The 12,709-nt window shown below is 37.3% G+C and overlaps 1 protein-coding gene across 1 annotated transcript; it reads right to left on the minus strand.

Annotated features, from left to right (window-relative positions):
• Positions 1 to 1,117: 1,117 nt before the first annotated feature.
• LOC120110227 (ubiquitin-like-specific protease ESD4) lies at positions 1,118 to 10,661 on the minus strand. The gene is made up of 9 exons (XM_039124575.1): positions 9,423 to 10,661; positions 5,681 to 5,757; positions 5,499 to 5,592; positions 5,266 to 5,364; positions 4,195 to 4,287; positions 3,973 to 4,092; positions 3,328 to 3,431; positions 2,007 to 2,079; positions 1,118 to 1,685 (listed from the first exon to the last, which is right to left on the minus strand). The coding sequence occupies exons 1-9, from the start codon at positions 10,224 to 10,226 to the stop codon at positions 1,623 to 1,625; spliced, it is 1,527 nt and encodes a 508-aa protein (XP_038980503.1). The 5' UTR covers positions 10,227 to 10,661; the 3' UTR covers positions 1,118 to 1,622.
• Positions 10,662 to 12,709: the final 2,048 nt, after the last annotated feature.

The raw sequence follows: 12,709 nt of genomic DNA on the forward strand, positions 1-12,709 counted from the left end.
AGTTTTGTTTGTTTTTTTTTGGGCGAAAATGCGTGGCAATTTATATTACATATTGCCCCTTACATTTTTGGTATCTCTTCGCACAACCCTGTCAGAAAGGATGGCATAATCTCGAGAAATGAGTAGGTTTTAGCTGAAATTTTCGCCTAGTTTGTTAGACAAGCCAACCTACGTGCTAACAATTTTGCTCGAGGGGTTTTTTGGCATACACTTTCAGCACTATTTATGTTTTACTAGGAGATTTGGAGACTTAGTTTAGGCCAAAAAGGTATTTAGACCAAGAGTTTTTACTTTTTATTAGACTAGACAGAGATGGATCTACATTACTCATCGCAGCAATTGAACAAGTGCATTACATCAAGGTGAAACCATCCATGAGCGAAAGTAACTCATAATTATTTACTTGTGTGGAGTGCTTATTATATAGATAGTCAACTTTTGGGAAACATTCCGTTCAATGTTGTTTAAGACTTGAGCATTGGAAGTCCTATTTTATAATTTCTCCAGATTATATACAACTTGCCAGATATTTTACTTGAAACACTTCAGTCTAGGATTTTCCCAAACTATGATCATGTAAACCACATCCTGCACATATTAACCCAAAATAAACGTTTAACCATGCACATGCACAATACGTACGTGCATAATATACGCTAATGTACATGCATACCTTAAACATTTATGCGAGATAATGTGGTGTATGCAAGCATTGGATGCATTAAATTAATAAATATATAGGTGCATATGATATGTAGGCACAAAGATGCAAGCAGTTCTGCATACAGAACCCGTTGTTTGGAAAGCCAAAGAGCTATACAGTTTGCTTCCCTGTAAACATGGCACGCATGAAGTAGCAACACTTTGTAGCATTTTGTGTATCTGCAAGAAGAGTATCAGCATTAGGCATCCCCTCCAAATATTTCTTGATCCAACTGATGACAATTTTCTGAGTCTCCCTTTTATCCAAAGGCAGTGGTCTATATGTGGTGCCATCTGTGTATGCCTTACAATGCCACCCTCATTGGCTGATTGAGACAGGAGGGAAGCCCACCGTCAAGTACTATGTTAAAACATTATTTACCCTTCCCAACTCGAGGACTTGTTCGAGACCGAATAAACGAAAATGATATGAAGCTATATTCATGCTCTCCCACAGTTCAGGTTTACTACAATCCAAGCAGTCAAAAAAAAAAAAAAAAACTAGCGTCCTTGGATTTGACAAAACAATCAGCACAAATCTTTGAAAGCAGAGCAGGGCTAACAAAAGAAAAAGATAGCATCTCACCCCACCCACAACACTAATCGAAACAAAACTACGACTTCCCAGCCCTCGATGTTCATGCTATACAAACTACTATAAGAATGCGGTAACTTTACACCTTGGTAACTTTACACCTAGCTGGTATTACAGAACCATAGAGAAAACTATACAAATTTGCAAACACCAGCATACGCCATTTTAGCTTTAGCCACCTCAGTGAAGCCAATCCAATATCAAGCACTAAGAAATTCAAAATGCCAACACTCAAAACCGACCCATATGCATGCATATGCTTTAACCATCTTTTCATCCACCAAACATGAGGCTGGATATCATCTAAAAGGACTTGTTCTTGGATTCATTCGGCTCTCAACCTCAAAATTTCCTTGGCAGTTCTCTTCCTGAAATATTCCATGTGTTCCTACAAAGAAGAAAGAAATGGGTTTAGCTACTTGTAAAAAAAACTAAATGTTTAACTTCCAATCACTACCAGTTGCCTTGTTATGAGGAGCTCATTGAGCCCGAGCAGGGGCTTGGTAGACCTACTGTAACTTGAATCAGTCATGTGTCTAAATTTAACAAGCAGGCCAGCATGTAGCTGTGCTACTTCAGCTGGCAACTACAGAATAATAAATAGCATGGTAACACTGACATGATAGACTTCTGAAGCATTAAAACACCAATCACTTTTTAACCGAATAAATGGGGCAAACTTAAGATGGCACAATAGCATGTTGCTAACCTGGCTGAAAGAGACACTCAAACCTCTACTGTAGAAGTCTGTGTACTTAAGCATGAACATTCCACAGTCCCACCTGTTGACATTCAAGGTACATAGAAACTTCAATAATATCATAACAATGTTTTCAAATATTAAGGCAAGGTGTCTATGACTTCGTAAAACTTCGGGAAAGAACCACCAGCTAAAAATGCCCTTACAGAAATAAATAAAAATTTTCTAATTCTAAATTTTTAAAAAAATTTAAGGATAACGGCCTACACTTGGAAGAAGTAGGGGAATGAGACGTCACATGTTACAGTATACAGCATAGGTGACATTAGTTCAATCTATTGGTGCTGAATTGGGATTACATAACCATATTTAATGCATATTATTCATGAATTACCACGAGTGCCATGAATTACTTGCATGCTCCCTCAATGGCAATGTTTATGTTCTCTCACTTCCATATTATCTGATCCCTCATTAACTCCACATCCCTTTTTTGAACACCATTTATGCAATCTCAACTATGCTCGTATCCTTTGAGCTCTTCTAAGATGCAAAATGCAGTTCAAAGTAATGGATATCACTGGACTGATTTTCCAACCAAAGTGCAAACAGATCTGCTGTGTTAACTTCGCAGATAACAAGTATTTTGTTTAATGTCAAATAATTACTAAGATTTCTTTTATTATAATTTCCATGTTCCATCCCTCTTATGAGTGAGTCTACTATTTTGCCTTTGCCACATGATGCTGACAAGTATTTTCCAGGTATTTTATTTGTAATGCCAGTGCCAGGTATTGACTTAATGTGCAATCAGACTGTCATTTTATCATTTACTATTTAATTCTAAAGATGTCATTCATTGCCAAAATATAATGGAGTTAGAACTTCAACAGGTTATCAAATTTATTTTTCTGTATGGAAATAGAAGGATATCATAAACTAAAGGCTATATTCAAATTATTGCACATAAAGACAGCATTGAAGAAAAACTTTTTTCTACATGACATTGTTAAGAAAAGTTCAGATTAAATACAGGATGAACAGACAAAGCAAAGGGATCACTCATTAGAAAATTTGAGGCCTACTGTCTCCTTTGATAATGAATGGCTCCCGATTTGACAACATTACTTTTTATAGAATGTAAGATTAACAGTAAAATATTCTTTAATTTAGAAGCTAAAGTAGATATAAAAAGGACAAACCAGAGCTAGTGTATATGAGAGTGGCCTATATTATTTAACACGTGCACTAGCAGTTTGCAAAAGTACCACAAAATCATGATCATCAGAGAAAAATATTTACAACTGAAACCATGAATAAGAAAACTAACCCATTTTTCTGTAAAGGAAGGTTATCAACTGATTCTTGCTTCCAAGATGTCGTGTCTATCTGTTTGTCACTCTTGTCCTTCACTTCATCCATGAAATATGTAGCCTGACATATATAGCAAGATACTAAGATAAATACAATTCTCACCCAATCTTAGTCAAATACTGCTAAATGTGAAATAGATTTTACAATACTAATTTTACGTGCTCAGAACACTTTAGTTTGGCATACTAGAATGTAGATATTGGGATGTTCCCAATAACCAAATAAGTAGAATCCCACTAAGGTCTCCGCTAGAGATTATAGACCTGCCAAGATTCAGAACATGTTCTAATAGCATCCCAAAGTTCCACGTGTTGCCTAAACAGTTGGCCTTGGCTCAAAGAGACACCAGTACAGCCATTCCTGATAGTCATTGATGTGCCATATTGCATGCTGCACCCGAATTAGCTTCCAAAGAGAAGGATAAGGCTACTACAAATCCATTGACCTAGATCTGAGCAAGGGTGGGGATTCAATTTTTTGTAGGATATAGATTTCCACCAATAGTGTATCTTAAAGTTGGACAAGGCATCACTTACGTGAATTGGTCCAATGATAATACATATCTTGATTTATTGAATGGACATATATCAGTAAAGCTTACCAGCACTCTTAGCACAACAGTATCCATGCCACCGAGTGAATCAAGATATTGGAAGGTTTCATTCTTTACATTAATAACCGCTAAACACCAATGTATATCTTTGTGTACAGGGACAAAGATCTGCACAGTCAATTCTGAAGATGAGAGAAACCAGCATGGCAAATTAAATAACAGAGTCGATTAATTTTATAAAAGGAATATAAGGTCCAATAACAACTTTACTTTGTCACACTCGATAAGGCCATACCCTAACTTCTTTTGGGTAGTCCATCTTCTTACAGCCTTGAAGTCATAACCATTTCTACCACTGTTCAGCTGAAGAGTAACCAAGAAAGTACTGAAACTCATAAGAAAGTTTGGGAAAATTCATTTGTACTCAAAACTAAAATTCCACCTATGAGAAAGGTCAAAAACTATAATAAATAGTTCAATTAGTTAACAGAAAAGGAAAAGATCATTATAACTTGATACTTAGACAAGTATGTCCAGTTCCAGCATGCAAGCAAAATCATACAACAGACAAAGAAAGACTTACAACTCTACAGTTCACTTCTTTTTCCTGATTTGCAACAAGCTAGAGGAGTATTGCTAAGACTGATACAAATTCCAAGATGGTTGCCAAGTTAACAAGATAGGATAAGTGCATGTATTACTCTATCATGTCATGAAATGGCCATCATATAAATGGCAGTGTAGATTCAACATTTTAATAAGAATTTCGGTAATAATTTGAAAACACCATAGTCCTAGTGAAGAAAATAGTTCATAAGATATCAACTATATACTTTGGTCAACCAATCATAGCAATTATACTGCACATTAAGAAGGTACTTCATTCCTTTATTTGTTCTTAGGCACTTAATAAATTCTGAATGAAGTATTTGTGATTGAAGTTGACGCATAACAGTTGTTTTCATAGTTAGTAGATCTGTAGACAAAAATTTAAAATGATTTCCATTTTGTAGCAGAAGGTGCATGACACCATCCAAGCAGTACAAACACAAAATAAAATACATTCACAACAGAATCATGAAAATCACATGTACTTTCACAATACATTTTCTCCAATTCTGCATCCATTGAAACAAATATTATCATGCATATATTAAGTTTTCCTATTGTTGGTATCTATAAAACAACTGAAAGAATAACTTTATACTTCATATACCATGAATCAGCTGAAGCACAAGATATGAGTAAGTTTATCAAAAAGAATGATGTGTTTACAGTACTTAGCTAAAAACAGAAAGAACATTGAATAGAAGGTTTCTAGTAAGTAATAAAACAGCTAACCTTTTTATAGAAAAAAGTATTGAAGAAATGGCATTTCAAACACTTTCCAGGTTCTCTTCTTTCCCTTTCCTTCAATAACTCAAGGTACACATTTATGACCTACAAAAATAGCAAAACATGTGTTTAAAAAAAAATTACTCCAAATAAGGTTAGTATTTTGAGCTGCACTATCATTATCCATATGGTAGAATGTAGAATAGTTAAAAAGCTGGAAACATTACAGATAGAATCACCTCATCATTCAACCAGGCACCACTACTCAAGCATTGCAAGACCTCTCTTGTAATCTCGATATTAGATGCCCCATGTGTGACCAGAACTTCATGACTGCACTTGTAAAAGTGAGTTGTGATAATCAACTATTAGTCCATTAAAGAACTCCATGTTAAGATTGACATATAACATTCAAAGGTACCTGCTACCACCCCACAATGCATGAGAGACTTCATTCTCTTCTTCATCCGTAAGAGGGGTAAAAAGTTCATGCAGATCCTGAAAATATTATGGATGTAGAAAGATGAGTGCCAAAGCCTAATAAAGAAGGCAGAAAATATGCAATACCCAGCAATCAACACTGCACAATCTTAATCTGATTGCAAACAAATAAAACAACACCACAAATTTCACTGCAGCTAAACCAAAAAAAAAAACCTCATCACCAGGCGATAGTTTACTGTTTTTCTGCAGTATGAAGATTCACATTCCACTAGAAGCTAGGAAAACATGTTTCAGAACTCTGAACAATTAACAGTAATGCTCTGATTAGTAGTTGGTAGTTCATAATTCATTGAGCCTGGTCACTGCTTCCAAGAGATCATAAAGCTCAAGTCACCCAAACAGTGACTAAGCAATGGGTACTAAAGTTCATTAAAAGCACATCAAGCAAGATGCTGATGCAGTACTGAATATAATTAGATGGACACCAAATGCAGATTTAGTTTTAACACTTTAACCACATAGGTCTTCAACGAGAAATTTTCTTAGTTTTCACAATGAAGGTCAGTGGAGACAAATAGCAATAACTTGCCAAATGGTTGAACAGAGACATGGTTACTGACCAAAATATATGCAGTGATGGAATAATAAGATGGAAAGTAGTTGAGAAATCTACCACCTGAAACAGAATTTACAATATTAGAAATATTTAAATCTGCTGCAGGGAGAAATTGAAGGAATACTATCTACATCTTCCATGTGGAGTATGCATTGACAGTATTGCTATTATTTTCATTAAGTACTTTGACATAATGAATTTAAAGTAGGGATAAAAGGGACAAAAGCTTAAATGAGGTTACAAGGCCACTAAGAATTTACATCTCTCTCTCTCTCTCATGCTATGCCTTACGCATCTTTAAGACATAGCCCTGATGCATTGTGGCACTAAGGACACTAACATGTTCTTGATGTATCATGTCAATACATAATTCTCAATAGCAGATCCAGATTTTCAATCCTTAACACTAATTGCACTAATTGGATCAAACCACATTCAGATAAATCTTCCTCTTTGTTCAGTCTATGTTTCATAAATAACACAACCACCTTACTCTTAAGCAATGCCCTCTCAAATCACTAACACCAATCAAATTACTTGTCTGTTCTACTTACTGCATCCTCTACAACTCAAGTTTATAATGGTACCTTCCCTAATATAGATTAAGTACCATTCAGAATCATACTCTATTCCACGAAATATGGAAGATACTAGGGATGGACGGGAAAGGGGGTGTCCATATGAATGCAGTACAATGGTGTATAAGGTTGTGTAAACTATAAAGTGTGCTAGCTCACATCATTTTCATTTGGTTTGTGCTAATGTTTTGATAAGAACTATAAAAGTTGACACAGGTCATAAAGGTCTATACCTTGTTCCCCTTTCCAAATATATAGTTTTTTGATGTTTTCTAGCCCACATCATTTTTGTTTCGGTCTGTACCAGCACTTTGATAAGCACCGTAAAATTTAGAATCTCTTTAAACATTAAAGGCCTGATTCATAGTTTGGATGCAATGATGATGCAAAATCTCCAATTTAAAATCAAGGTGAGTTTTTTATAAATATTTTCTACATTTTCTCAAAGAAGTCAATTGAATCATATCTTTCTCACTTGCAATCCAAAGAACATTTGGACAAGGAAGAAACAGTGCCTTCTCCTCTCAGAAGCATCCTAAGGGCATGCGAGCAAGTTCTGAAGGCCCACCAATGATCAATAAGCAGAGGAACCTTATATGATGATGAGAATAGGTTGAGGGGAGTTCTTCTAATCCTTTACCATATGAACATAGTTAGCACTCAAAAACATCCGCCATGCATCCCACATAGGAAAAGTGCTCTTTTGGCTCAACCATACTACAAAAAAAAAGGCACTTAATTTTTACATGTCACTAGTCAGTTGGTGCTATTGATCCAATAATTCTGAGAAGCTATTGATCTTAACAGAGTCATATAATATCTCCGTAAACCAAATGCAACTTCTTTGAATTAAAACAAAAAATCATATCCCACCTCTATAAAGAGTCTCCACAAATCTTACTTAACTTTGCTACCAAAAATTGAAACTTTATAAGTTGAAAATTGATAATATCACAAAAAGCAGACAATGTAGATTCACAACCATAATGCTTGCTCTATAAGTGATAAAATAGCATTCTAGTAGAATAATTTCCTAATGTCTATCAAACATCCCAACAATTGGGTCCTAATTACTCTTAGTTTATCTTTTCAAAAGAGTTAATGCTGACCTAGCTATCCTACACCATCATCCAGCCTCCACCAACACCTTGATCCAACTCCTATAAATTCCAAAATTCCAAATACATCACCCAATATAAGATCGGCCCTCAAACCAAAACCCATTATCAACAAGAAATGATGAAAGTCAAATTAAATAACTTCAAAACATTGACTCCACCGGAAAACAAGAATATCACCTGCACCGAAAATATTGGTAATTGGGTAACAGATCTTATATAACTACATTATACTGCAAATATTTTTATGTTGTCTTTAGATTATCATCTAGCAATCTTTTCTCCATGATATAACTTCTAATTCTAACTCTTACAATATGGAATGGAGGGCAACAAATTGAAAAAGTGTTTGCAAAGGAGGAAGGCTAAGTTAGTCACCTATTATTAGCCATTCATTCCCAACCATAAATGAAGCATATAGATTACATGATAGATTGATCGAGTAGTTTTCATTTCCTTGTAATTGGGCCATAATCTTTTTGGTTCTTTTTCTTCTTTTTAACTTGTTCTTTAGCTGGGTTCTTATTTCCACCATGCAAGAGTTTTTGTTTACTTGTGTATTTCTTTTAGTCACCCTCTTTTCATCTAAAGGCAACTACCTAACAAACTAGCTGCCAAGGTGGGCACCTTAACAAACTCTAGTGCAGCAAAAATGAGAGCTGAGATAGAGATATGGACAAAGTAAAGAGAAAAAGTTATAGAAAACACACTGAATCAACAGTGGAAGTTGCATTATAAGAGGTTCCATTGATGCAATATGAATTGTAATGCAGTCCATAACCTATAGGGTCCTAAAAGGAGGACGAAGGGATCAAATGTATCAAGAAGGAAGTTGTGTCGCAGAATTAAAAAGCTGACATTGAGTAAGAATTAAGTCCTTGGGCAAAAAAAAATCATAAATCTCCAAACAATTCAATAAGAATAAGGCTTCACACTCATGCTAGTTGTTAGATATAGTTGCAGTTCTCCTCTTTTTGCTTGGACTTTCAATATTTGTTCTAGGAAATAAAGCCAACAAGTTTTTTTTTTATTGTACCCTATATTAATTGTTTCTTTTTTTTGCCAAACTAGTCCTCAACTTACATTTAGTCTGAACATTTTGCTTTATAAAATTAACTAAGCCACTTAAAATGATGCTCCTTTGTACTTCTGTCAACTGCTCACAAACTCACATTTTTTCCCCAGTTTTGTTTCCATTTTCCTAGAGCTCATTACCGTGCTCATTTTTTTTTCCAACAAATGCATTGCATGGCTGCCGGGAACCAACAATAGGTCCTAGCATAGCATAACAGAAATGTCTGCATTGAACACTCAATATACATAAAATTTGTTCTTCCACTAAGGTTCCCAAGTTATAAATTTATGTGCTAGTTAGCAATTAAAAACTCATAAGATAATAGAACGTACCTCCTTGGGTTTCTCTCTCCATGCTGCAAATAAGCGGAACCTGGAGATCTTCTCCACAGTTAACTTCACCTCGAGTTCTAATCTACTCAATTTAGAATCATGCTTCTTCGCCTCCTCATACAACTCTTTGTACAAAGGTCCCTTCTTTACCCATGCCCTCTCCTCCCTCACTGGAATGGCCTCCAATGCAACTTTCCTCGCATCTTCCACCTTCCGACTCAAAACATGTGGCTCAGACAGTTCCTCATCCTTCCTAGTCACAATTGTCAAATCCGACACTGCCGAAGCGAAGGACCGCGGAAGACCTACCTTTGTGGAATCCGAGACTACCCCCGAGTGCTCCTCTTGCGAGCCCACCACCAACCGCTTGTATTGCTCCAATCTCAACCTCTTATGGCTCCCATTCTCACTCACCGATGCCTCCCCTTTCCGGCGAGATGACAAAGAGCTCCAAGCTTCTTTCTTTTGCTGAAAGAGCCTCGAAACAAAGTTCCCCATGTCAAAGCTCCGCTCAGTCCGGCCAAACCACTTCGGCGGGGCCCTTCGGGCCGATCCCAGACCAAAAGCCTTGAGAATTCGCTGAGGGCCGTGGAGCGGGCGGGGCAGGGGAGAGGACAGAGAGGAGCTAGGGAGGTTATGCGGCAGCGGCGCCGGCGCCGGCGCGCGATCGGGAGTGGACGGGACGAATTGGAGCTTGGGCTTCTTGGAGGGAGGAGATGAGGAGGAATCGAAGAAGGAATAGGGGGAGAAGGGGAGGCAGAGGTCGACGAAGCAGCGCTTGTGGTGGTCCGTCAGGGCGCCCATGTCGGGATCTCGATGGGGGCGGGATACACCCTAGCATAGCGGGCCATCTACAGGCTAGGAGTCCATGCGAGAAACCCTAGATGAGCGGAGGATGCGAATGTTTGAGGATCGAAATGGGGGGGGATCGACGGAGGGGGTTCGAGGTCGAGCAGAAACCCTAGGATTTGGGGGAGGGGAAGCGGGGAGGGAGTGGAGTGGAAGGAGGGGATTGGAGAAGGGTGAAATGAGGGGGAACAAGGTGGACTTTATTTTAATTTCTTTCGTCCATGATGGAGGAGGAAATATGGTCAGGGAAGGGGCTTGGGTGTATATGTGAGGAATTGTGGGTGTATATGTGAGAAGAGAGAGAGCGCGCGAGCGGCAGCAGTGGGGGGGGAGTTCCCGTGCGGCTTATCAGGTAGGAGGAAGGCGAAGCGAAGGAAGCAGAGATGGTGGTCTAAAATATTGCGCTTTCCTGTTTTATTGTATTTCGCCGTACAGGCGAGACGAATTTTTTTTAGTTTTTACACTTGCAATTCTTTTTTCTTTTTATCCAAATTTTGTCCTTAAAATTTTACACTTTGGAAACTATGTATAAGTCAGATTTTGAGCATCCCTAAAAATTTCATTAATTTACATCCATTCCGTAAACATTAGTTTTTCCCAGCACACTCTGACTTCAATAATAGATGATTTTTTTGATTAGGGTGCAAATGGATCGGATCGAATCGGATCCTAGGTGATCCTGATCTGATCCAATTTTTTGTTCGGATCTCAATTTTGGACCCGGATCCGACCCGGTTGAAGATCGGATCGGGTCGGATTGGGTCTGAGTCGGATTCGGGTCGGATCCGGGTCCGAGTCAGATCGGGTCCAGGTCCGATTGGATCTTTTTTTGTACTTTTGGAAAAAAATTTGGGCAAATCTAATTTGGTCAAATCTAGTTTGGTCATATCATAATTATGAGGTGCTGGGTGACCCATGACTTGAAAGACTTGCAATTGAGCTCCGGTAAGAACAGATGACCAATGACTTACTAACTAAGTCGGTCTACAAGCCAAATTTCATATCACACTATTTTTTATCTATATGATTGATTGGACGGAACTCGGTGTCTCCCAGCTCCCCTCTAACGAGGACAAAAAAAAATCCCAGACCTTCTTCCAAAATCCAATTCCATTACAGAAAACTGGCACATGACCCATATTCAGTTGCAGTGTTCCCTCACTTTCTCCCTTCTGAAGTTAAAAGAAACAAAAACCAAAAAACAGAAGGAAAAAAAAAAAAAGGCAGCTACCGGACACCAGAGGTATCAACAGTGTAATAGATCGAGAGAGAATCCTGACGGGCCGACGTTCCTTTGGATTCTGTGAACCTATTTGTTGCTAACTTGCTATCCTCCCACGCTGACCAACGGTACCACAACCCACACCAAAAAAATAAAAAATAAAAAAAAAATAAAAGACTCTCTTTTGCTTTTCCTCTCTCTTTTGGTCCATTCAGGTCGGATCGGGTCCGTTTGGTAAACCCAGACCCGACCCAGAAAATGATTCGGATTCAATTTTAGGACCCGACCCAGATCCGCGGGTCCTAAAATTCGGATCGGATCGGGCCTACGCGGGTCGGGTCACGGGTCGACCCGACCCATTTGCAGCCTTACTTTTGATAGATGGGAGATGTACGGTCAATCGCTCAACCATTAGTTTTCTAAAATAAATATTAAACTGAAATAATTTTCATATAGCTTTATGCACCGACAAATATCTACCACTTAAATAGGCTTTAACTTCGTCAACTTTTTCATATCGCTTCAATCAAGACATCTCTGCACCTTTATTAATATACTTCAATAAATATTTAATAATCTTTGATTTATTTCACCATTGAATATTTATGTGTGCACGTATGTCAGATCCAAATTATGTGGAACAATAAACCTATTATCAAGTTTAATCCCATGTTTCATAACATATCGTTTACTATTTCTTCTCCTATAAATAGCAAATGCATTTTCAGCAACCATTGTCTCGTTTTGAAATTTTCACAAAAAATGTTTTCAACACTATCCTTTGATCATACATGGACATTTAGGATTGTCTAATCCACATTTACCATGCCTCATAAACTTCACAACATTTTCATATCCAATTGGATCGGTAGTTTTGTCAGGTAATTCTATAAAAATTATAGAATCTATAATTATTGTTCTTAGAAATTTATGTTCTGGATCTAACCAAAGCAAGATATGAACATATGGCAAACCAAGATCCTATAATTCTATTATGTACAAAGCTGCAAATAACATTAAAAATAATTATATTGGAATATCAACTGCAATCATATTCATAAATATGTACAGAAAAATTGATCGTAAAAAAGAACTTCATACCCCCAACCATATTTCTAAAATATTGTTTTTCCGTAATATCTGATATCACTTTCTCAAGTTTCATTTTAAAAACGCTGTTAACAATATCTAGTTTAGCTTTAGGTCTTTGACTAGG

Source organism: Phoenix dactylifera, chromosome 3 (genome assembly GCF_009389715.1).
Source record: "Phoenix dactylifera cultivar Barhee BC4 chromosome 3, palm_55x_up_171113_PBpolish2nd_filt_p, whole genome shotgun sequence".
Classification (NCBI taxonomy): domain Eukaryota; kingdom Viridiplantae; phylum Streptophyta; class Magnoliopsida; order Arecales; family Arecaceae; genus Phoenix; species Phoenix dactylifera.